This window comes from Rhinolophus ferrumequinum, chromosome 9, assembly GCF_004115265.2.
Source record: "Rhinolophus ferrumequinum isolate MPI-CBG mRhiFer1 chromosome 9, mRhiFer1_v1.p, whole genome shotgun sequence".
Classification (NCBI taxonomy): Eukaryota; Metazoa; Chordata; class Mammalia; order Chiroptera; family Rhinolophidae; genus Rhinolophus; species Rhinolophus ferrumequinum.
Window position 1 is genome coordinate 79,010,731 of NC_046292.1, and position 26,234 is coordinate 79,036,964.

Below are 26,234 nucleotides of genomic sequence, written 5' to 3' on the forward strand. Positions count from 1 at the left end.
CATTTAATCATAAAACTACTAAAATGTTTGAAAAGTATTTATTGAATTATCTTGATCTTCCACTAGAGGGTAGTCTAATCCTATTCCTTTATTGAAGTTTAAAATGTCAAGTGCTTGTCGGAATTTACTCTGTTGCTTAGTTTGTTTTATATGACTTACTTTAAACAGACGGTTACCTTCATCTAGAACAGAAAATCCTGTTAATTCTTAGATAACAAAGTGCTGTAAGAGAATGACATTCATATACTGAGTTTGTAGCTTTCTTTTGATCTGACCTAACCTGATATATTATTGTTCTGCTTTCTTCTCTACAGAATTTGAGAGAGCATCCAGCAGGGAGACTGTCACAGCTCTCAGTGTTTCATCAACTAGATTATCTTACTGTCCAGGTTACTTTTCTGAGATTAGGCCCTTGAAGTGGCATATAAACTCTCTTTAGACACCTTTTGTATACTAAAGAGATCTCATTTGTTCCATAATGGCTCTCATGAGTTAATGCACTTCTTAAAGTTCCTTCTTGCCATACCATCATTACTGTATTACCTTATTACATAAAAGCATAACGTAAGCATTTGAAGGATCTTGCGGTCTGTTAGTACCTGTCCTCTGTGACCTATGGATTTGCAGTCAAAGATTTCTTTGTTCCTTGAGGCTAATTGCTTTTGTTAGAAAAGTACTCATTAAGTGTGAAATTACTAGCTTTAGCATGATGCTCCATTTTTCATATATCAGGGATTACACTGTATATAACACGTATTTGGAACAAATGGCACAAAGAAAAATTCCAAACAGTATTGCTCTTCCTCTGAGACAGGCTCCTCACAAAGATTTGTAAAGCCCTTTTCTACACAGCTGTCAGGCGTTCCCAAATGGCTTTTCACAATAAAATTCCACCTATCTTTTCCACTGATCACTAAATGAGACATATGCTGTTGTTGCAGCGAGCAAAATGGCGAGATCTGAGCTTCTTGTAAAGGTGTATTTGTGTCCATGGAGACCTGCTAGTGTTTTATGTACATGCAGTCTAAGTTTGGTTACCAAATTAACTCATTTTGTAACAGGAAATGAGCAGGTTGTGACAGGGAAATTAAATTTTTGCCCACTAAAATTCAATATAAAATATTCAGAATACACATCATATATGTGTGTGTAATTATTATTGAAAGAGATGTTTTAAAGTTTTTAATAATAAAAGGAGAAGAACATTTATTTTTGTCAGTACAGTTCTTCTATATTTTATTACTGGTTTTAAGCCTGTTAAGTTAAAATGGAAAGTTTCCATTGCATCTACTGCTTTAAGTTACTGACAGTAGGGCCTGGTTTGATGCACTAATACCGGCAACAAAGTGCTGTTGTGTTGTTTCATGTTCCTAAGTTCTCTGTCCATGTTTAATTTCTTCTTTTACAAAGTTTAGCATAGCCTTGGAATATTTAAAATAGGTGAACATGAATCATAGATTTGCTTTCTTGGTTATTATTTTATATTTTAGAGTGATGGACTCATTCTGTCACCAGAAATTATTCTTAATTGAATTCAACAGACTAAGTATTAGGGTGTGCAAAGATGAAAAATACAGTCTTACCCTTAAGACTCTTACTGATTCCTGAGAGGGATGCGAGTACACCAATAGCTGTATAGTGTCAGTCAGAATGTAAGTCCCGTATAGGTTCAAAGGTATATGGCAGCACAGAAGCGGAAGAGAGCTCTCAGAGCTCTGAGCACTGACCTGAGCCTGAAAAGGGAGCTCAGGGCTGGGCAGTGGAGGCAAGTGGGGCCATCTCTGGGACAGGCAGAGGTCAGGAGACAGTAACATGCAGGACTGTTCTTGGAGTACTGAGTGGTCCTGAAGGAAAGCAGTAGTGAGATTGGAAGACTAGATTGTGGCTGGGGGTGATAAATCCCTAAGTGCTAAATTAAGGAGTTAAACTGGATTCTTAAAGTACTTGGGAGCCTTTGAAACTTTTTAAAGGGGAGAACATAAATATGAATTTGGTAGTAGCAATAAAATAACTACTGACTCTCCCAAGCATTTCTTTATATTTATATTTATATTTATTTTTTATTTATTTATTTATTTATTAAATTTATTAGGGTGACATTGGTTAGTAAAATTATATAGGTTTCAAGTGTAGAATTCTATAACACATCATCTACAGAGAGTGCCAAAAATATATATACACATTTTAAGAAAGGAAAAAACTATTAAAATTGTAATACTCAATATATACCAATAACAAAAGATGAATACAAGTCATGTTTGACTTCTGCAATTACAAGAGGTGCTCAAAGTGGTTACCATCAGCATCCAGACTTTTCTGATTACAGCGAACTACTGCTTGAGCAACGTTGACCAAAGTGTCCACTTGTATTACTGTGCATACCATTTCAATTTCTTCCCGAAGTACTACCTGTGTAGCTGGTTTTCCAAGGTACACCACATCCTTTAAGGTTCCCCATGGGTAAAAATCAAGGGATGTTAAGTTGGAGGTTCTATTGCATACTCACACCTCCATTGTCGTTGTACTCCCACAGCATTCTCGAATTTCAGATAACACTTCAAAATGGTCTCGTTCTCCTTGAATGACAGCCATGCTTCCGCCATTTTCTTTGTCCTGTCTGTCACATGGTGACACTAGCATTCATTTGATTAACGCCATCTTTTGAGTGAACGTCATACTACACATTGCTACTGTAATTCAATTCAACTTCAAAAAGTAATACATACATAACATCTCTTTAAATGTGTATACTTTTTTTTTGGCAGCCCCGGTATACATCACATTCTGTACTCACCACCCACAGTCAGTTCTTCCGTCACCATATATTAGACCCCCTTACCTTCTTCTACCATCCCTCCACCCTCTTACCCTCTAGTTAATAAACTGTTATCTGTGTCTATGAGTTTTTGTTTCTTTGTCTTCCTTTGTTGCTTTCAGTTTTATATCCCACATATGAGTGAAGTCATATGGTTCTTGACTTTTTCTGTCTGACTTATTTTGCTTAGGATGATCTAAAGATCCATCTATGTTATCGCAAATGGCAGTATATTTCATCTTATGGCCAAGTAATATTCCATTGTATATATTCGTATGTGCGACATAGTCTTTATCCAGTCATCTGTCAAAGGACACTGGTTGTTTCCATGTTTTGGCATTTTAAGTTTAGATTTGCCATTCAGCACAAGAACATGATGCTGTTGGCCTATTCAGAAGGGCATGTGATTAGTTTCTCGTTCCAGGTTGATAGTAAACTATTCATAGGTTTTCACCTGATCCGCATTTTATTAATGAAGTGAACTAAGGCAGCAAGTTCTGTTTGTACCTAGAACATAATTTCTGGCCATGAGAAATTGTCCTGCCTAGGAATCAACTTCATTTGAATTCCTGGCCTCATTAGCTCTGTAGTCAACCAACAGAGCTGGACTCTAAATGGAAATTGCCATCTGTTCAAATAAAAGTAAAAAGGTAAAAAGAATATACACGTTTTCAAATATAATTGACTTCATTACATATTTTCTTTTTAGAAAAATCATTTGAAATGTAATCCCCCTCACTTATAAGGGATCGTAAGTCTAAGAATATAGCCTTAAGTTATAATTTACAAGTATATACGATTGCCAGAAAAAAATGAAAATTTTATTGATATTTTGGTCTGTTCAATCCATAGGTATTGTTTACAACGTGATTATTTCTGGTCTACAAAATCATTAGTTTTAAATAACTTTTGCAAGCTCTTAAGATGAGCTACAAAACTTAGCTAATCTTTATAAAGTTTTTTCTCTGAATTTTTTTATAGTCAGCTATTGCTTATTTACTTATTGCCAAGTGCTAAGTTAGCTACTTTACATACTTTGCCTCACTGAACCCTTTTGGCAGGTTTGCAAGATGTGTGTTGTTAGCCCTCTTAACTGATTCACTATTTCATCTCCTCTCATCTCATCTGTAGGGGGCAGAGCTGGGTTTCCGAGCTTGTGCTTCAAAGCCCTACTCTTACCCGGTCCCTTCTATGCTAAGGATAATATGAAGGCACCAAGTAGCTTAGACTTAAATGGATTCTATATTAAATTTAATTATTCTGGTCCTTATCGATAATCAAAGTGAAATAGCCTTTTAGATAATCCTATTAGCTAAGATCATCTTTTAAGACTCTGTCCTACTAGTTATGACAGAATGAGCTGAATATTGCTTCTTCAGGACCAGTAGCACTGCCTCACAGGCTAAATCTCCCAGTCGTTTTTCCATTTAACATAATAACAAAAAAATCTGAATAGCAACTAATGACATTATTTTGTTTGTTTCCCCCCACAAAAACTTATGTACCATTTATGACATTATTAAAAATCTTAGTTATGATTTTTCATTTAAAAATTTAGATTTTGCATATTGTTTCAGGTTAGGCTTGCCGTAACCACATAGCTTAGCTGCTTAAGGTGGCCCCTGAAAATAGATTCAAAACTGTTATGAACTGCACTTTTATCAGCCTTTTTCAAACTTACCAGTGACACATCGGTCTGATCAGTCAGTGCCTAACAGGCCTTTGAAGAGGAGAGTGAAACTCCTTGTCGTCACAGTTGGCTTTTCAGTAAAGTTTTGTTTCCCCCAAATCCATATCTTTAAGCCCTAGGTCCTACCAAATAGAAGAGGGAGTTTAAATAAGCATAGATATTTAGTAGAGTTAAAATTTAGGATATTAGAAAATGTGAGTGTTTCTGGATTTAATAGATCTTTGGATCAAGCAAAGATTAATGAAAAACAGGCCAAAATTTGCATCTTAACAACCCTAAAATTGCACCTTAAAATTTGAGGGATTTGCTCATGAACTAGATGCTACGAAAGCTAATTTAGAAAGTCATGTGAAAATCCAGTGGAAAAATGAAGGAATTTGATGCTCTATAATTGTATTACAGCTGCTTAAGTGAAACGGATCGGGAAGCTGCACAGCCAGCCCCTTTTCTGCTGCCCCTTCTGCACTGGAGAGCTGTGATTCCAGACTGGGGAATGAGATCTTATGTTGCGCCTTTCCCTCCTTCTCCCTCATCTGTTAGATGTCACTCCTTGAGTTCCCATGGCACCTCCTGCCTAGCTCTGTCTGGCTGTGTTGTCATTGAAATATGCCTCCCCTCTACTATAAATTCTTTGAGCACAAGGGCTGGCTTTTTCGTCTTTCGTATCCCAGTGTCCGCACGTGTGGTGAGTGTTTGGTAAATGGCCATGATGCTGTTTGAGTTCCAAAAATCTTTGACCTCTGAAACTTTTCTGTTGTCTGAGAAAAGCATTTCTCGCCTCTGCAACTGTGAAATCTCGGTTTACTTGGCACCTTATCCATTGGAAATGGTTGTCGTGTAGTGTAAGGGGAACTCAGGTTTGATTCCTGACTGCCGTTCACTAGCTATGTGACCTAGGGCAAGGTGCGGAATGAATTTTGGCAGGTAGGCTTTGGTCTTGAATCTTTTAAATGAAGGACTGGACTGGATGATTTGCATGTTCTAGTAAAGCTACAAAGCTCTGTGGCCTGACGGCAGAGTGGGGTAGAGAAAGGTGAGGTGAATGGTGGACAGAGCTGAGTCCCTGCCCACCAAGCACTGAGGGCGCTTACTGAGCATTTGCACATCTCTGCAGTACCTTGAAGATTTATGTATGTTATATGCTCCGGCAAAACAAATGCTAGAGTCACTTGAAATCTCAAATATTATATTCAGCATAATTTGTGTTCATTGTATTTTGCTGTATTCTCACTATTTGAAATTGATTATTCATGTGTGGTGTATGGGATTAATAGGATATCACGTTAGATTTATCAAGATACTCTGGTTCCTCATCGTCCTGGGTAATAGAGTATTTAAAGTGTTGTGGAAACTTACATCTTGAAAATATTTGAAATATAAAAATATACTCAAAAAAGATGATTTGAAGTATGTTTTAATGGTCAGTGTATTTTATTTTGCTTCAAGAAAGTTTGATAAGGAATATTAAATAAATGCAAAACAATGTCAACAGGTTAAGCTTTTATCTTTGGACACTTTCTTTTCTCCGTGATGAAAGATTCTGGTTTTTGATGTTTGTTCTTTTGACCTTATATACTTTCAGCTCATTTAGAGGCTAGTTTTGAGGAGATAGAAAACCACCTGCTGAACCTGGAGGATTTATGTGCACAGTGTGAATTAGAAAGATACAAACACATGCAGTCCCAACAACTGGAAAATTACAAGAAAAATAAGAGGTGAGTGTGAAAAATTGGCCACATTATTCATTTTCAATCTCTAAGTTCTCCACAGTACTTTACATGCTACTCTTTATAAGTTTGGACTGATAAAAGACAAGCATTTCAACACGTAAAGATTATTAATAAGCTTTCCAAAAAGGATATATTTTTCAGTACCACTGTCTTTTGCCATTTTATGGAAATGAGTTCTGAAAAGCTGAGGATAGAATAAAAGGTGGGGAGCAGAGCAACAGGCAAAGCTGTCCAAGAAATTGTAGGAGCCCCGACTTCATTTTTCCCAAGTGACAAATGCCTGAGCTGCTTTTTTCCTCTTATTTCTTTTCTTTTTTATTATCAGAGCAGGATGAAAAGTAACCTGAGCCCAGGCAGCAGAAAGGGCTTTGATGGGTTTGAATCTCAGCCTTATCTCGTACTGGCTATGAGACCTTAGGCAAATTATTTAATCTCTCTTAGCCTGGATATCTCTAGTTTATAGTGAGGATAATAATGACCCCACACACAGAGTTGTGAGGATTAAATGAGATAATTGTCATCAAATGCAGTAAGCGCTCTGTAAGTGTAAGTTATAATAAGGATTATTATCGCTAGGCTGACCTGAATGAAAAGGGAAGAGAGATCTCAGGGTGACAGCCCGCTACACTAACTGTGGCATTCCAACTGCTGTAATGACATCTTGGGCAGGGTTTGAAGGTGCAAGGTGGGTCCTCCAAATTGCATGGGGAGGTCCACAGCAACCTGTGAGTGCCTGACTGGCATCTGTGCTGGGCAGAGCGGGGAGTAGAGGAGGGTTGATGGATGAGAGGAAACAGAAGTTGTGGGATTGGAGGCTGGCCGTGGCTGAAGAGCAGGTTTGGTGGGAGAGGGAGAGGATAGGTCGGGCAGAGCACACTGTTGATTTTAAGATGACCATTCAATGGAATAGTTCTGGGTGTAGACTGTGGCACTAGGAGCAGTGGATTGCTGACATGGACAGCAAGGCTGGTCACTGGCACACAGCAGGTAAAAAAGTGAAGCTAATGTGGAGGTCTTGTGGATTATCACCCTGATGTGCAACTTTTCTAGAATAATGCCAGTGGATGGGGTAGAGATGAAAACTGAGCATTCAGAAATTCTCAGTCAGGTCCATGTGTCCCTAGGGATGGGTCTTAAATGTTAATGAGACGTAAGAATCACCTGGGGGAGAATGTTGACAATGCAGAGTCCTGAGCTTCGTCCTGGGAGAGTCCAATTCCAAAGTGGATTTCAGTGGTATTGCTTTAGACAGGCATTCCAGGTGCTTCCGATAGGAGTGGTGCAGAGACCACATTGTGAGAGACAGGCAGGGTGGGGATTGGATCACATGCAGGCTCTAAAGGGAAGAGTTTTAAAAGAGCTCCAAGGGGGCCCATGGATAAAATTGTTTGTGAAAGTAGGTGAGTGTATGAATTTTTCAGGAGGCACTGTCTATAAATTTCTCTTAACCACACGATTTCAGGAAGGTATATGGCAGCATCAAGAAAGGAGTTCTTGTCAGAGGAAGGACTTTTGAATGGATGAGTATTGGCTTCCAGGGGATTCCAGACTGATATGTGGGGTGTGAGAGATAAAGAATTTCCCTCAAGAAGAAGGTAGCAAAATCAGAGGTGTTGAAGCTGGTCTGCAATTTTAAATGAAAAAGCAGGAAAACATTGTGTTGTGAAGATGTTAATCATGTGTTTATTTATAATGCAATAATAATTTCAAGAAACATGGTAGGAAGGCTTAGAATTATGAAAGGAAATTTCTTTCAGGAATTTGGGCATCTTGGACACAGGTTCTGTGACCCTCGAAGTTACGGGGTTTCTTCATCTGTAAAATGGGGATAAAAACAGGACCTTGGTTATACGGTTGTTTGAAGAGTTCAATTCATAAAGTGCTTAGAATAGTGCTTAGAACATGGTGAATGCTATGTCAGATAGCCAGCGCTGGCTCACTTGTATTATTAGTTGTATAACTATGAATAGAAGGGGATTCCGTATTTTTAGTACCAGTTATGTTTTTTGGCTAGTTGAGCGCAATAATTCTATGAATATTGTGGTTTTTCAATCAAGATGCATTGAAGTTTGATTATTTGAAACATGGCATCTGATACTTTAGTTCATAAAATTAAATTTCAGGTTTTATAAGTTAAGCTGATTAGATAGAAAAGAAAGTAAGATTTGGAGCTATGGAATCGTGTTTGTCATTTTTCACCCTCACCCAATGACTTAGATACATTTTAAGTAACATATTATAATTTATATGTTAGAAAATGAAAGTTAATTTAGTATTTGGGAAATATCATCACCTGTAATTTAAGTAAAAGTCCAGATGTGCTGAACAAGTTTCACATATATGTTTCACATAATTGAACTGACCAGAGTATTTATCTCTTTAGAAGTATAGCTGTGTGATAGAAAGAGCACTGTCCTTAGAGTCAAAAGCCGCAAGTCCTGGCTTCACTGGTTATAACTCTGTGCTCTTGGGCAAGCCATTCACTTTCCTTTATACCTTATCCTGTTGTAAAGCTTTGCTTAGTTTAGAGCCTTCTCGACTAGCATTTGAAGACTTCTTAAAAAATGACATCTTTTTAATAAATTTAGATGTGAAAACAGATTTATTGGTAAGTGCTTGTTACTCTGATGTATGTAAGGATAGATAGTGTGCCAATTGAGGACTACCAATTTATAATCAGCTTGAAATCTGTATGTAAAATAATGGTAACTATGTCATACTCCAATAGGCCATATTTTTTAAAAATTACAAAATTTAGTTTTCATTTCTCAAGAATAGTATGAGATTAATGTAAAATATCATACAGTTTTTAAACCTAAGAGTACTAGTGAGAAGTTTCAAAGGTGAGAAATTTAAATTAACTTGTACTTTGTTTAGGATTTTTGCATCTGTATTCATCAGAGATATTGGCCTGTAGTTTTCTTTTTTTGTGTTATCCTTACCAGGTTTTGGTATCAGGGTAATGTTGGCCTCATAAAATAAGTTAGGAAGTACTGCCTCTTCTTCAATTTTTTTGGAAGAGTTTGAGAAGGATAGGTAGGTATTAAATCTTTGACTGTTTGGTAGAATTCTCTAGGGAAGCCATCTGGTCCTGGAGTTTACTTTTTGGAAGATTTTTGATAATTGTTTCAGTTTCCCTTACTGTTGATCAGTCTATTTAGATTTTCCAGTTCATTGTGATTCAGTCTGGGGAGAGTATATGTTTCTAAGAACTTGCCCATTTCTTCTAAGTTGTTGAATTTGATGGCATATAGTCTTTCATAGTATTCTTGGATGATCGTTTATATTTCTGTGGTATCCATTGTAACTTGTCCTATTTCATTTCTGATGTTGTTTGAGTCTTTTCTCTTTTTTCCTTAGTGAGTCTAGCCAGAGGCTTGTCAATTTTATTAATCTTTTCAAAGAACTAGCTCTTTGTTGCATTAATTGTTTTTATTGTCTTTTTGTTCAATATTTCATTTGATTCTGCTCTAATTTTTATTGCCTTTCTTTTGCTGACTTTGGACTTTATTTGTTCTTCTTTTTCTAGTTTTTTTAAGATGTAATGTTCGGTGGTTTATTTGGGGTTTTTCTTGTTTCTTGATACAGACCTGTAATGATATAAGCTTTCCTCTTATTACTGCTTTTGCTGCATCCCAAAAGTTTTGCTAAGTCATGTTGTCATTCTCATTTGTCTTTATCTTTTGATCTCTCCTTATATTTCTTTGACCTCGTTGTTCTTTATAGCATGTTGTTTAATCGCCATGTATTTGTGGGGCCCCTCCTTTCCTTTTGCAGTTGAGTTCCAGTTTTAAAGAATTGTGGTCTTAGAATATGCTTGGTATGATTTCAGTCTTCTTAAATTTGTTGAGGCCAGTTTTGTGTCCTTGAGAATGTTCCACGTGCACTAGAGCTTCTTTCCTCACTGGCAGCCAGAACTCTGGCAGCTAAACTTGTATTCCTTGTGCAGAATATTAGAGAGTTCACCTGAAAAACTGACCAGCCAAAGAGAAAAGACCTTCAGGTATGGGCATTTGGGGAGTTCGCTGATGAAACAGAGGAATCCACATCTTAACAGCCTCTGATGTATGAGCCCTACCCCTCTGTACGTGATTTCTAATCAACTTTTTGGTGCTTCATTCTTAAATATGAATGGACCGCAAAATGGTCTCCTACAAGATGGCCTCACATATCTGAGGCTATTACGATTAAGTTTTCTTCTGCTCCTCTCTTTCCTATGTGTGTGTTAAAAATATATATTGTATTATTAATTTATTTTCTATTTATTTTGGTCCATTTCATGTTGAAGATTTTCTCAATTGGATACTCTTCCTCAGCATTTTGCAACTTGTTTACAGAACCAGTTTGTATGTAATACATACTAAAATTCTGTGATTAAGTATTCTATGTAACATCATTTGAGAAATTTTCAAATACTGTTACCAAAAAGTAAACTTTTTATTATCTGGTCCATAAAAGTTTCTTTAAAATAAACCTCTTTTCTTTTTAACAAGATACCTTACAAACTAATGATTTCTTTTTCTTGCTCTGAAGAAGATAATGTGTGAACAAAAAGTTGGCTCTGTGTGTGTGTGTGTGTGTGTGTGTGTGTTTACAATGTCTGCATGCTCTGTAGCTTGCCAGAAAATCTGGGGCAGACAACTGGATGGGGATGGAAAGAGTGGGGGAATGAAAGATAATTTCTCACATACTCCAACGCAAATAGTCTCTACAATAGGCTCCAATGCATTTTCTCATTCAGCTCCCATTAGTGCCTGTGGAGTGAGCAGGGCAGCAATTATTGGAGTTGAGGAGGAGATTGAGTTACATCAAATCATCTGGCTGCTTAGGGACTAGCATCAGAGCCCAAGTCTTCAAACCCTGCAAACTTGTCTTATTTTTTTGACTTTTGAGTTAGAACAAACAGAATCAGTCCCAGATGTTGATATATCAACGTATAGTTAGTTCAGAATGGAGATGTGCTATTTTGTCATACATTTGATGGACATTCCCAGCACAGACAATAGATTTTTGCCTCCTACAAAAGGAAGGTGATCCATTCCCAACAGTAATTTTGACTTATTATGGCAGTGATTCTCTCAGTGGGCAGGAAAACACACAGCTTTATGTATATTCCAGGAAAGAGTCTGATAGCACTGTCTTCCCTTGAAAAACATTTGAATAGATGGTTTAACCCATTTCTGCATTGAAGGTCATCCTAACTCTCGTGCATGTAAAGTGATGTTGCTATTACCAGTACCTTTTGGGGACAGGAATAGACACTGTCCTGATAAATAGTAAAACATGGGATAGTGCAGAGAATATGGCTATAGGCAGAAGACAAGTACTGACGCCAGTGGCTAGGTTGTCAGTTCAGAAAATTAGCCGTCCAAGTCTTAACTCAGCAATCCCTTGCATAGACTTTCATAAGCAATAGGAAATTTTCATCAAGTAAACAGAGTTAATATTCAGTATATAAACCAAAATAAAGAACCTAAAACCATGCACATGGATTTTTCTAGCCAGCAATTAGAAAAGTGGACTTGAGATTTGGGAGTCAGCTTACATTTTTAGTCACCGGGTGTCGGGGGAAGTAGATAATGAACGTGTAATTTAAAGAGGATAGTTTCAGATAATTATATAGGCTTTGAAAAAAGTAAAGCAGGATAATGCTATAGTGGTAAGGTGGGGGGAGGGCTGCTTTGACAAGAGTGAGCAGGGAAGGCCCTTCTGAGACGATACATGGGAACTAAGACCTGAATAAGAAGACAGCCGTGTAAGGACCTAGGATTATCCAAGCTGAAGGAACAATAGATAAGTTTAGAAGAATGAAGAAGTAAAGCTAAAAAGAAATGTAGAATCTCAACCCTCTAAATTTTTAATTTTTTCAGTACCACCATAATGTTCCTTGGGATGCTTACTGAAATTCTCTCACAGTTATTATACTGTACTTAAAATCAGACATAAGTGTATTTAATGAAAATATTTCTTATTTCCAAACTTCTGGATTCTTGTTTTCCCCTCCAGGATGTAGCATACTATCAGAATGTCTCTGTAAATAGCTACATCTTGAAGAACGGTGTGATTTTAGTAATTCTGCTTAATTATAAATGACAATTTTGACATAGTCTTTCATTAGACTTGGAATCAGCTTAGGGGCATGTTAAACTCTAGAAACATTCTCACTGATTCATTTAGACTTTGAAACTTAATTGTTATCTCTTAGAAACTCTTTTGTAAGTGGGGGTCAGTGTTTCTATCCATGAGGTTTAGTTCTCATGCATATTTTGAGAACGGTCATTATTCCTTTTGTTTTATGTATTATAACTAATGCTACAGAACCATGCTCCTTTTGTTTGTGTTTGTTTTATTTTTTTGGTAACGTGGACTACAGACTAAGTTTAGAAATCCTCTTAAAGCAAAGCATAATAGATGTTATTGAGATGTCATGGCATATCTTTAGTTATAGTTGACCAGTGTGTGTTCTAGAAAATACCCTGCCAAACTCCTGAGCTTCAAGAAATGGCTATCTAAACTAACCTAGACAAGCAGTGGGCCATAGATCTGACGTGTACTTCCCTTTTAGAAAGTTGGAGATGGTGCTGCTAGAGAGGCTTGACAGGAGTATGGCACATAGGCCTGGCTTTGCTGAGAATTGAACAGAAAAAACCAATGGCAGTCTCCAGGGTAAAGATGGTTCTAGATCCAAAAGAGAAGGTCCAAAGCACCTCATCCAAAGGAGCTATACAGAAAGGCAATAACTAACTCCTGAGGTTCTGCAATGGAGGTCTGTTTGAATGCTGAATGCAAAGTGGATCAGGAGAACTTTCCCACAGGCAATGATTTTACAAAAAGCGCAGTGGATTTCTGTACCTGCCAAAGATGGAGTAACACGGGCCAGATTTACTCTCCCACCTGTTACAACCAAAAACCAAAAAAATAAATGAAATAACACTTTTTAAGACACTGGACATCTGGCAAAGAAAAGAAGTGAGCTTTAATGGATAGGAAACAAGTGAGGTGAGCCCTGTGATCGCTCCAGCATTCTGCCTGATAAGTTTCCCAGCTACAGTATAGGAAAGTGGTGGGGAGGAGACCTAGGAGGAGGCTGGCATGCTCTCTGAGTTGAAGAGATGGAGCAGACATTCTGGGAAGAGCAAGGCAGTTAGAGTCCACAGGGCAAAGTACTAGAGAGGAGAGAGCTACACAGAGAGAAAGAATCCTGGAAATCTGCAGAGGATTTTCCTTGAATATTCATCAGAGTACTGATAATGCATATGAGGAAACTACCTGAGGCAGGATGAGAAAAAAACATCCAAGATTAGTTAACAGTGCATGGTGCCTACACAGTGCCTGTTCCCAACTGCCACGCTGGAAAAACTTACGTAATTCCCAGGGCATTGGGAAGGACACTCAAAAAGGTCTTCCCTCAGGGGTTATAATGAGCCCTGTTCCAGACCTGCTTAACAAATCATAAAAGCAAACATCAAAAGGATCAAATTGTTTCCAATAAATTCACGGTATCCCAAAACAACGTTGAATAATATTTATAGGATCACAAAAATACCTAGCACCCAACAAGGTAAATCACATTGGCATCAAATCAAAGATTACTGGGCAAACATTGAAGAGATAAGCAATCAAAGCCAATTGAGAACTTACATAGACCTTAGAATTAGCAGACAAGGACATTCAAACCAGTTATTGTAACTATAAGTTCAAAAAATTAAGTAGAGACATAGAAGATATTTAAAAAAAAAAGCCCAAACTTTTGTCTCTCTTCTCCATTTTCTCATTTTACTGCTTCCACCATTAAATGCTAGATTTTAGGTGGTTTGAGGTGGTTAATTGATAGTAAATTATTATATTTATCACAATATAGTAATCACAGTTGCCAGGCTAATGACCTCTTGGTAAGAGAATATGAATTTGTTGGTTTCATGAATGTGTCATCACATCTTACATTTTCTTTCAAAGTGAAATCTAAGCTTATGAGCTGGCAAGGAATCGAACTTAACAAAATTCTTGTTATAAAATGTCTGTTGAAGAATAAATCTTGACAGTTGCAGACTTTATGGGTAGTCATAAGAACAGATGTAGCTAGAATATTTAACAGGTTACTAGACCGTTGGGTTGACAGTAAATACAGTTGAGGGCTGATATTTAAGTTCTTCAAGCTTTATTTTGAACAATGAGTATCCGTTTGCCGTCAATCCTAAAAACTGACTTAATTCTTTAAAAATAACGTTTCTCTGTAAGTCCACACCCGGAAGTCCACGGCGGCTCAGCCACCTGGGCGCGGGTGGGAACTCTCCTGCGGTCCCGCCTCCAGGCGCCGAGCGATTTACAGCGGCGCGCGGGCTGGAATGTAACATGGCGGAGTAGCAGCCCGAGCGGTTGGAGCTGAGTCGGGGCGACCTCGGATCGGGTCTCGGCGACGGCGGCAGCGGCGACTGTGATCGCTGAGCAGAGTGCCTACGGTCGTCGGCCAAGATGCCGAATATCAAAATCTTCAGCGGCAGCTCCCATCAGGACTTGGCCCGGAAAATTGCTGACCACCTGGGCCTGGAGCTAGGCGAGGTGGTGACTAAGAAATTCAGCAACCAGGAGACCTGCGTGGAAATTGGCGAAAGTGTACGTGGAGAGGATGTCTACATCGTTCAGAGTGGCTGTGGCGAAATTAACGACCATCTCATGGAGCTTTTGATCATGATCAGTGCCTGCAAGACGGCTTCAGCCAGCCAGGTTACCGCGGTCATGCCGTGCTTCCCTTACTCCCGGCAGGATAAGAAGGAGAAGAGCCGCGCTCCGATCTCAGCCAAGCTTGTTGCAAACATGCTGTCTGTAGCAGGCGCGGATCATATCATCACCATGGACCTGCATGCTTCTCAAATTCAGGGCTTTTTTGATATCCCTGTGGATAATTTGTACGCAGAGCCAGCTGTCCTGAAGTGGATAAAGGAGAACATTCCTGAGTGGAAAAGCTGTACTATCGTCTCACCCGATGCTGGAGGAGCAAAGAGAGTGACCTCCATCGCAGACCGGTTGAATGTGGACTTTGCCCTGATTCACAAAGAACGGAAGAAGGCCAATGAAGTGGACCGCATGGTGCTGGTGGGAGACGTGAAGGATCGGGTGGCCATCCTAGTGGATGACATGGCTGACACTTGCGGCACAATCTGCCATGCAGCTGGCAAACTTCTCTCCGCTGGAGCCACCAGAGTTTATGCCATCTTGACGCATGGAATCTTTTCTGGCCCAGCCATTTCTCGCATCAACAACACGTGCTTTGAAGCAGTAGTGGTCACCAACACCATACCTCAGGAGGATAAGATGAAGCTTTGCTCCAAAATACAGGTGATCGACATCTCCATGATCCTTGCAGAAGCCATCAGGAGAACTCACCATGGGGAATCTGTTTCCTATCTCTTCAGCCATGTGCCTTTATAATAGAGTAACTTCTGAGACCTTTAAAAAATAAACCGACCCTAGCCCATTGTTTTCCCTTGGTATTTGATGAAAAATACAGCAGAAGACCCAGCTTGCTCCAGTAGCTTTCTACATCCCATATCAGGTATATTAGTGCTTCTCCAAAATGAAGGAACTGCCCGGATTTCCTACCTGCATTTTCTCATTCTAGCATGTTTGATTTTGTGAGCCTTGCAGCTTTAACTATAGCTCCAATGCTGCAAGATTTCAGACTTTCAAGTGTGTTATGTGGGGGTGTTTGAATGTGATTGGGAAAGCTCAATCTACTTTGCATGTGAATGCTTCAGGGTTTCCTTGGTTCAGGACTACAGGCTACAAAGCCAACCCAATCCCCTCCTCACCCCAATAACATGTGACAAGTTCTCTAAGGTCTATGCTAAATTAGAAGAGCCCTGGGGAAGCCCAGAACCCAGCTCTGGTTGCTGAGTTCCCATAAGGCAGGAGCTCTCAGTGTAACAGTGAAATGCTGGCTCTGTGCGCTGCTCTCCCTCCCTCCCCCGTGCCTCCCCCCTACCCTTTCTGACTCGGGCTAATAGCTCCTGATATAGATACACTAGTTGAATAGAGGAATTCTGCTTGAGGCTTGAATATTTTGCAAAAACAGCCACTTGTCAGAATCTCTCTTGAAGAGGTGGGGAAATATGTGCAAAACTGACTGTTTATCAAAGATTTACAGAAACCTCAACATGGACTCAGATCAGCTGGCGGTCAACGGACCAAACTAAAACAAAGAAATTTGGAGATTTCACGCTCTTCCTTGGATCCCCGCTGGTGCCTGACAGTCTAGAGTTCTTACCCACCTCTGGCCCTGCCCCCCGCTTGGCAAAAAGGTGCTTGAACTTGAGGCACTTTTAAGATGGATTTGCTGACGTGTTAAAGGCCCCCCCCCCCCCCCCCCCGTCTCCTCAGTTGTCACCTTCTCGATCAATAAACCTTTTCCTACTTTTAACTGTGATCTAATGAATGTCGGCGTTTTGAAGCATGGGGCACACAAACCTTGAGTTGGTTACATGGCGGGGGTGGGGGTGGGGGGGCAAGCTGAGGGAAGGTAGCAGAGTGCAGCAGATGCTTTTGGGGAGGAAACAGCCTGGTCAAGCACCCTCTGCTTGGGGACTGATACTTAGTCTCTTTTGTACCTGTTCCTTTTCCATTTGGCTTGACTTTCAACCATCTTGATCTTTCCCTAGCCAAATACCTTCTTGGGCCCAAATGATCATTGTTCCATAGTCTTCTGGAAAGCAAACCTCACTTCTTGCTGTGTATTCTTTAACATTTACATGAGATCATTTTGCGGTAACTTAATCTTCCTTAGCCCACTCCTACTGTAGTAGAAGGTTCTAAGTAGTGGTATAGTGTCTTTTGGTTAAGTATTTCATTTTCATCTTCTTTCCTTGGCTCTGTTTGGTCTCTCAAATAACCTGAGGTTTCTGTTAGATTAATGTTACTAGCTCTTGCAGAAGAAACTAATAAAATGTCTGCCTGTGTGATTGTGGGTCTATATCATATCTGAACTGTTCCCTCTGCCGAAGGTTTGGTTTAGGTGTCATGCTGTCCAATGATGGCTCTTGTTCTTTGTTTCTAAACTATTAGCTGCATTGTGAAGCCAGAAGACACTGGCAACAGTTTTATTCACCTGTAAAACCTTAAGATGTCTGGAGTGACTTAGAACTAGATATATATATATATATATATATATATATATATATATATATATATATAGTGTAATTCTGTGCATCATACCTGAATTATAGAATGTATAATGCCTACTGGATCTCTGGTTCTGATTCCTGGGGGTAGGAATTAGGTATTTTCTTATTGGAAAGAATGCTTTTTATAATTCATTTTGAACCAATTTTGCCAAGTGTTGTAAAATTTTTCTACATCAGTACTAGTTCACACACGTTTGGTATTTAATTTCAGCTCATGTAAGTAAAAACTATTTGGGGAAGGTAAAAAATAAAAATAAATACATAAATAATGTTTCTCTAATAGGTTTACAGTACGCTTTTCCTGAGTTTTTCCTCCCAGTTGTGTAAATGCCATCCTGTATATTGGGGTTCATAAAAGTTTTTGTTTTTAACAGACAATAAAAACCTAAAGTATATATTTGAAATTGAGAATTGTCAAGACTAAAGATATACCACTCTTGAGAAAGGTTTATTGAAATTCAGCAAAACATTATTATTCTGGGTTAAAAAAAAAAGTTGACCTATTTTTCTGAAGATAGATTGGTTACAGCTTGTGCATTATAATTTTTGGAGTCTGTAATAACTTTCAGTGTTCTAGAATCAGTTTATTAAATTTGGAATAGTGTTTTATGTCTTAAATGACCCAATATCATTTTGGAGTTTGTGTTTCCTCATTGGTTACTGTTTTTTCAGATTTGCTTTCAGAAGTTTGAAATCAGTTGTTAGTCTTTAGGTGAGCATAATTAAAACCATGGTATGACCTTTTGCTTTTCTCACTTTTCTGGTATTCTTGAAGGATTCTAGAGACAGAACAGGCAGAGACATACTTAGCAGCCTGCCCCCTACCTGCTCTGACAGTGGCAGGGAAAAATTATGGCAAAGACACCAGCAAGAAAGTGAGGTGCTCCTCTCTATGCCAGCCCTTTCTCTCGCCCTCTCAGGCTTGGCTCTCGCAAGGTTATTTATATTGGCCCATTTTTACTGTAGTAATAAACAGTCTTTTTTCTTGCCTGCCTGCCACCATTTCTAGTTTTTAGTTCTAGTTCAGAAAATTGGCACTTAATTGTTTCAAAGGGCATGCACTTCATGCTACTGGAGAGGTTTGATACTGGATGTCAAAGAGGAACCTTTTCCCCCAGAGTGAGTAACATTTTCCTTTCTCTGGAAACTTCATGTCATGTTTTATGACCAATACCTATTTGTATACTAATATCAAAGAAGTGCATTATTGTCATACAAAATAACATTACTGCTTTGAGGAAGAGAAAAATAGAAGTTGATATATAGCTCTCCAGGATTAATTCAATTAGATGAGAATTTATCAGATGATATCAATATTTGGTGCTCTCACCAAAGCTTTTAAAAAGTTAAAAAGTATCCTTTAAAATTAAAATTATAAAGTAAACATTTAAAATTATAAAATAAACATTGAATGACTCAAGGAAAGTTAAGACACTATTTTACTTCATAACTGAACTTTTCAAAAGATTTATTAATTCAAATGAACAGACAAGATGCATGGCACACTAAAAAATTATTAATGGAAAATAATGAGTATACAAAGGTTGTATAATATGAAGACATTGATAAGAGACTGCATCCTTGATGTACTTTAAGTATTTAATCTATATTTTTTTCTTAGCTTTTAGGTAGCTGAGTCCATTGACAAATCAGTCCTTATTTATCTGACCTTGAAGCTGTCCATTCTTGACTTCTATAGCACTAGTATCCTAAGTTTTCTTTTCTGCCTTAGCTTACTTTTTAGTTTCCGTTGCAGATGCTTTAATGCTGGTGTTCTCTTGGCTTCTGTTGTTGGGTATTGCCTCCCCCATTCTACATGCCCTCCCTGGGTAAGCCCTCCCATATCCTTGGCTCATCTACCACTCAGATGGTGATCATTATCAAATCACTGTATTCAATTTGGGTCTCTCTTTACCTGTAGAGCCAGTTGCCACCTGCACATCTCTCCTCGTATATACCAACAGACATCTCAAGAGCAGCATGCTCCAAATTATCTTCCACAGCAAAATTTGACCTGTTCTTGTCTCAGTGAGGCATCACCATCTACACATGTACCCAGTCCACAAACATGGGGTCATTGGCGTCTCATTCTCCCTCTCATACCCTCTCCACTCAGTTCCCAGTCCATTCAGTCCAATGTCTCTTGTGTCTGTTCTTGCCTTTCTGTCTTCATTGGTCCTTTCCTAAGTTCAGCCCACATCTTTGCAGCCTGAATTATAGTGATAGCCTCCTAACCAGTTGTCTTCTTTACAATCTTGTCCCTCAGACCATTTATATTACTGTTAGAGTGTTCATTTTTTTCTAAAATGCAGATATGGTTAAGACTTCTCATCATCTTCAAGGTAAAAATTACGTTCTGACGATGATAATTAGATAACAGTAGCATTTACTGAGCACTTACTATATACCAGGCACTGTACTTAAAAACCTTAGTCTGAATTAACTCAGAATTCTCATAATGGCCATTTGTGTCAATGTACTCTCCTTTTTACCAACAAGAAAAATGAGTCTAGAGGAAATTAAATAATTTACCACAAGTTGCAGGGCCAGGAAGTGGTGGAGTCACATCAGACCAATGTTCTTCTCACTTAAAAGTCTGTTCAGACCTTTTATATTCTATTGTCTCCACACAAAGCTATGCATACTCTGGGGTTGGATACTGTGGACTATGAAAAGGATCTTGTTTCTCTTGGTGCATTGACCACTTCAGCTCTTGTGACTGCTAATTATAAAGATGGGCAAGCAATTAGGAATAGAGACAGTGGAAATGTAATGGCTATATGCGATGTCAGAGGGGTAGTAGATGGGGGTGGGGGGTTATCACTGTGTGAGGGACATAAATGATAAATGTCTAACTATTACATTGTTTTGTACACCTAAAACTAATTTAAAAAATGGGCAAGCAAGGTTTATCAGTGGTGGTACCACTGGATCAGGAATACATTTGGATATGCGATGTGTGGTTTTTTTTTCCTTCAATCCACTGTCCACCCTATCCACCACAAAGTCACTGTGTCTGTGAGAATATACAGTTTCACGTGCGTGGCATGACTGCAGAATGCTGAGAAACAACCGACCACTGCCTTGGTAAGAAGGAGTGATGGGGTGGGCTAGCGTGGTTTTTTTCCAAGCTGGATAGATAATTAAAAATTGGGATTTAAAAAAATCAGTAATACAAACGTATTACGATTCTTTTAATAATGTTATAATAAATTTAACCAATTTGTTGTTGTGGGCTAATCAGTGAATACTTTTAAGGGCATCAGTGAGAATAAAGGTGTTTAACAGACCTCTTTTTGAAAATCACAAGATGTCTTCAAGGGCATGAGGGGTTTTTACTTTCATGTTTACATCAGTGATGACATTTTTAAATTTTCAACAGTTTCCTTAAAAGAATGTACTTTCACAGAGCTGGATGGACCCAGATGTTGCCCAGAAATTTTGAGGTAGCTCCAAGTTTCATATACACGACTCTGGTATTCAGTGGACTTGGTGATTCTACTTAGGTAGCTTTCTTGTGGGGCTAAAATATCTCAGGTAGGTCACAGCTTGCTTTCAGATAGGCTGCAGTTAGCCCTTGAACTGTGTTCTAGATGCTAAAGATTACACACGCTTGGAGTCAGAGAGAGGCGTGGCTTTTATTCCCAGTTGTATCACTGCGAGGTGTTTCACCCTCAAGGCTCATTTTCCTCATGTATTAAATAAGGATGGTGGTACCTACCATAGGGCACTGTTGGTTATAGGAGATGATGTTTGTAAGGTGCCTGGTGTTCTGTGTGGGACACAGTAAGAACTAACAAATATTCCTCATCCCTCTCTCATCCTTCTTTATCATACTTTTCTCACCCCCCCTTCTCCCTCCTCCAAATCAAATAGATTTTCATGGAAAACTGGTCTAGGAAAGGAATTTTCTTGCAAGTTTGGGGGATTTTAATCCTCAATACATAAGTTAGTGCTGCCACCAATAAGCCCATTTCCTAGACCTTTATTATTTTTATGGGGTCCATTTTTTAAATTCCTAATCTTCTTTGTTACTATATCACTCAGATCATTTTCAACTTAAATGCCAAGATTTTAGGATCCTGTCATCTTACCACTTTCTAGGCTGTGCTTACCCAAGTAGATAAATATGTAAAACTAGATTATGTTAATAGCATGATAAATGAGGCTTTAGTACAGTTTTTATGATGAGCTGGCTGCTTTCCAAGAGGTTTGTTTTACAGACAATGTGTTAGAAATGTCTTGTTCTGTAACACATTCCCACGGCAGGATCTGTGTAAGAAATAACAGGCACTTTTAAGATGCAGACAGTTTTGAGAAAATTGACCTCAAACTGGAAAGCCAACTCTACCCCCAACCACCTTCTACCGTGCTAACCACAAACCCTCCAAGCCTGTAGGGACACATTTCCATGACTGTAGAATGCTTGGAAACCGCAGACTTGGTCATCGTGAGTGGTAGGTGGTCCTTTTTGAAAGAGGTCCTGTGAGGTCTTTTCTGTGAAGAAGCAGTCACGGTGATAGATTCTGTCCATCAGCCATAGGGAAGGGCTGCTCTTTTTAAGGGTGTTCTTTATAAAAAGAATTGCTGGTCATACTTTAAAAACATTTCCCCTAAACATTTTCAAGTGTGAAGAAAAATGTTAGAATTGATTTTGCAGTTGGTAGTATTTTGAATGCAGTATTTTGCCCTCCAAAATCATTGTGCTAGCTTTTTAGCATGGGTTTGTCCTAGGGAAACAGTTTAGTATTTAGAGAAAGTGTGCTTCCATCTGTGAGATGGTTGTGTTTATGGAGATATTTATCCAGTGGTTCCAATCTATTAAGTTTGTATCTGTGTGTCTGATTTAGTTGATTTCCATACATATACAGATTTAATATACTTCTTGCAACGTTCCACAAATTTATTAATGTGATGCCTTTTTTGTTTTTAGTCTGCCCTCATAACTCAACCCCTGTAGAGAAAATGATTAAATAGCAGTTTCACCCTTTGGAAATAGTATTAGATTTTGAGTCTGGTGTTATTTGTTGAATGTTGCAGTTTCAGGGTTCATTATGCTAAATTTTGTGAAGGAATTTGCTGAATTGAGTAAATTTTAAAATATATAAAATCTAAAAGAAGGCATTTCAAGTCTATTTATTTGATCTTCTGAAAATACTGTTAAACTATGAAAAATAAGAGACCCTAATTTTTGAAAATGCAAGTGGCAAACAAGATGTTATGAAATGAGATATTATGTGACCACGCTTTTTTAATAGAGAATAAAATTCTCTATCGTTAAGCAAGGGCTTCTGGGAAGAAGCAGCTACTCTGCAGCCATAGTACTTGGTAGTCATGACTTGCTGCATGTCTTTGGGTCTGACTCTGTGCACTTGTATGAATGGGGTACATGAGATGTGACCTCTGCCCTTCAGGAGCTCTGCAGTGTAGTTGTCGAGATGACAGCTGTGCTGAAGTAACATGCAAGGCATTGGAGGAGGTGTTTTGACACTGACAGAGTTAAGTGCTATAGGAGTTTTGATAAAGGGAGATTGCCAAGTGGGTGTCAAGGACGTCTTCATGGAGGTGAAGTTGAACACTGTTTTACACTGATTATTGTCATTACCATTTCTAATAAAATTTGGAGAATAAGCATAACTTAAAAGCGCCTCCTTTTTCATTTGGTTAACTGAGATTCTGACATAATGGCTAAGAGTAAAATGTCCTCCATGTTCTCAATAAATGTTACCTATCATCTTCTTCATCGTCAGTTTACTTTCCTTCAAAACTCAGTTTCATCCTTGCTCCTCCAGGAAGCCTTTCCTGTCAAACCAAAGTGTATGAGTTGCTCCTTTTTCTTTATTCCTAGAGAATCCTCAGCACGTCATTACCAGAACACAAACCTATGACATCGATTTCTATTTATTGCTTTACTTCTCTTTCTCACACCAAAATTCCTTGAGGTGATGGACTGTGTGTATTCCAAACTTACCATTATTCCCACTGCTATTCCTCACATATTTCTAGTGCCTAAGTTTTTGTTGAATGAGTGATTGAACTCAACAAAGATTCCATTCAGTATAAGAAAATGGGTATTTACACAAGACTGATGGCAGTGATGATGGAGAGAAATGGATGAATTCAGGATATGTTTTGAGATAGAATTGACAGGACTTATTGTTGGATTGGATGTGGAGAGTGAAGGAGATGGGTAAGCCAGAGCTTGAGGAACCTGTTACAGCCATCAGTGAGGGGAGGGGACTGGAGGAAGAATAGGCTGTTTTGCAAATGCTGGTTGAGAAACCTCCTCCACTGTTGAGTAGAGCTATCAAATAGGCAGTTGTATATGAATCTGAGGCTCCAAGAGATCAAGACAAAATATAAATCAGGAAGTCAGTAGCATAGATGGTATTTGAAGCTATGTAGCAGGATGAAATTGCCTTGTGAGAGAATGTAAGTTAAGGAGAGAAGAGGACCTAGAACCAAGCTTGCAGTGCTCCAGCATTCAGTGGTCTGGAAGAGATGGAGAAGCTAACAAAGGGAACTGAGGAAGTTGTGGAAAAACCAGAAGAAACTTTTCTCAAGGAACCGCCAGTTGGGCCAAATGGTGCCTGAGGAATTCGGGTGACAAGTGAGAAGTGATCATAGCATTTGGCAACATGATGATTGTTGGTGACCTTCACTGTGCCTTGGTGGGCTCTGGGAGCCAAACTGGAATAGGTTCAAGACTGAATGGGAAGTGAGGGAACAGACATCTGTAGCTACCGTAGCTCCCCGAAAGTAAGACCTAGCCAGACAATCAGCTCTAATGGGCCTTTTGGAGCAAAAATTAATATGAGACCCGGTATTATGTTTATATTATATTATATTATATTACATTATATTTATTGTATTGTATTATATTTATTATATATATTATATTACATTACATTACATTATATTATTATATTATACCCAGTCTTATAGTAAAATAAGACCCGATCTTATATGAGATCCGGTCTTATTTTACTATAATATAATTACTTATATTAATTTTTGCTCCAAAAGACGCATTAGAGCTGATTGTCCAGCTAGGTCTTATTTTCAGGGAAACACAGTAAATCCTTGAGCCAGCCCACAGGGGATGTCATTTAGCATCACTAGCCTCAGATTTCCAACCTTCCAGATTATTTCAAGTCCCACACTGAACTCATGATGCACTGCCTTCCAAAATCTTTCTTCTTCCTACATTTTCTGTTGTTAATGAATTCACCTTCCTTTCAGCAATCCAGACTAGAACCCGCGTGGTTAATGTGGTCATCTCCTTCCACCACTTATCCCCATGTAATCTGTTGCCATGAACTGTTGAGTCTTCATGGCATTTTTCAAATCGGACTCCTCCTTTTCATTGCCAGTCCCATTATCACTTATGTTGCTCTTTCCAGACACTAATTAACTCTTCTTCAAACTCCTCTAATAGTTTCCAAAGTACTCCCTGCTTTTATTCTCCCCCTTGTCAGTATATCTATCCATTACAGCTTGAATGTTCTTCCTAAAATACAGCTTCGCTCATGTTATTCTTCTGCTAAAAATAAAACCAGATCCTTTAGCCTGGTACTCAGAATGCTCTGCCTTTTTGACCTTATCTCCCACTGCCTTCTCCTCATTCAACCCGCTCTCCTGAAGTGTTTGCTGTTTCTTCAATATAACCTACATTGGTTGGCCGCCACAGTTCACTTTCACTGTAACCTCTGTTTGACATGCCTGCCCCTCCCTTCTCTTATATCTTCTGTAGTTCCAAATGTTTATTACCTCCATCAAATTATGGAGTCTGCCCTAGGTATTAGGAAATTTCAAGGATTTTGATAAAGCTACTGCTTTATCAGTTCTTTAAAAGTTTCATAATACTGAATTTTACCTTAAACCATAGTTACCTGTACCATCACTACCATCAACCAATCTTCGTTTTTAGGAATTGGGTGCAGGAATGATTTACTGTCTGAAGGGAAGTTTCTTGGAAATTTTAACTAACAGTTGGGGATCATGATGTTCTGTAACTAGAGGATGCCTAGAAAAGAGTCCTCTGCTAGGCCTCTCTTCTCAGTAGCAGGTTCCCACTGATTTTCATCAGGAAGCCAGAAGTTGAAAGGTGAGCCTGATAACTCCAAGTGAAAGGCAGCTTTCCTCAACTGAGCAATTACCCATTAATAAAATCCACTAGATTCTTTGTTGCATTGTTGGTATTTGGGGGTGGGGGAAGAACAGTGTTTGTGAAATTATTACTCCAAGTTTTAGCTTTTTCAAATGGGAGGTGCCTTTTAGAAATTTTGCACACTGCTATATATTCTAAAAGAAGGAAAGGGGAAGCTTTCTAAAGATTATAGTCATGGAAAAAAGAATTTTTAGAATATTGAACTGAGTGATCTATCATTTCCACCCATCAGTGGCCTCAGGGAATTGCTAATGTGAGGGCATCAGTAAGAAGTACATTGAAAGTATCTTTTAAAGATGTTCTCTTATGATACATGTTGCTTTTCTGTTAGGTATTATATTTCAGCTTTCATCCCATTATTGGAATATAAAGTAGACTAGGCATGTATAATTTGTACCTAATCGTTTGAGATTGAAGTTGGACTATTGGCTAAAGGGAAACAATTGCATTTAAAAAAAAAAAAGGATGGGATTGAAAATGAACATTCTTTTTTCATAGTGAGCTCTGATGCTGAAGCATTATTTTGAAGAGTGGTATTTGTAGAAAAAGAGGAGTGAGATGACCATCTGATTTAAGAACCTTCACTCTACTGTTACAAGATTAACTGTTTGGCCTTTTAGCAGGCAGCTTACCAGTCCTCCCTGGCAGCTGT

At 38.6% G+C, this 26,234-nt stretch overlaps 2 protein-coding genes across 4 annotated transcripts in view; both read left to right on the forward strand.

The window, feature by feature from the left end:
• Window positions 1–26,234, forward strand: part of DTNBP1 (dystrobrevin binding protein 1) — a 130,584-nt gene that overhangs the window by 32,102 nt on the left and 72,248 nt on the right. For 2 of the 3 annotated variants that reach the window (XM_033115667.1, XM_033115666.1), the window contains exon 6: window positions 6,088–6,220. The exons of the other annotated variant lie outside the window; for it this stretch is intronic. In XM_033115667.1, the coding sequence (XP_032971558.1) occupies window positions 6,088–6,220 (133 nt within the window). The remainder of the gene's footprint in view (window positions 1–6,087; window positions 6,221–26,234) is intronic. 3 annotated transcript variants of the gene reach the window in all.
• Window positions 14,708–16,001, forward strand: LOC117027665 (ribose-phosphate pyrophosphokinase 1-like). Its single transcript, XM_033115669.1, has one exon. The coding sequence runs from the start codon at window positions 14,708–14,710 to the stop codon at window positions 15,662–15,664; it is 957 nt and encodes a 318-aa protein (XP_032971560.1). The 3' UTR covers window positions 15,665–16,001.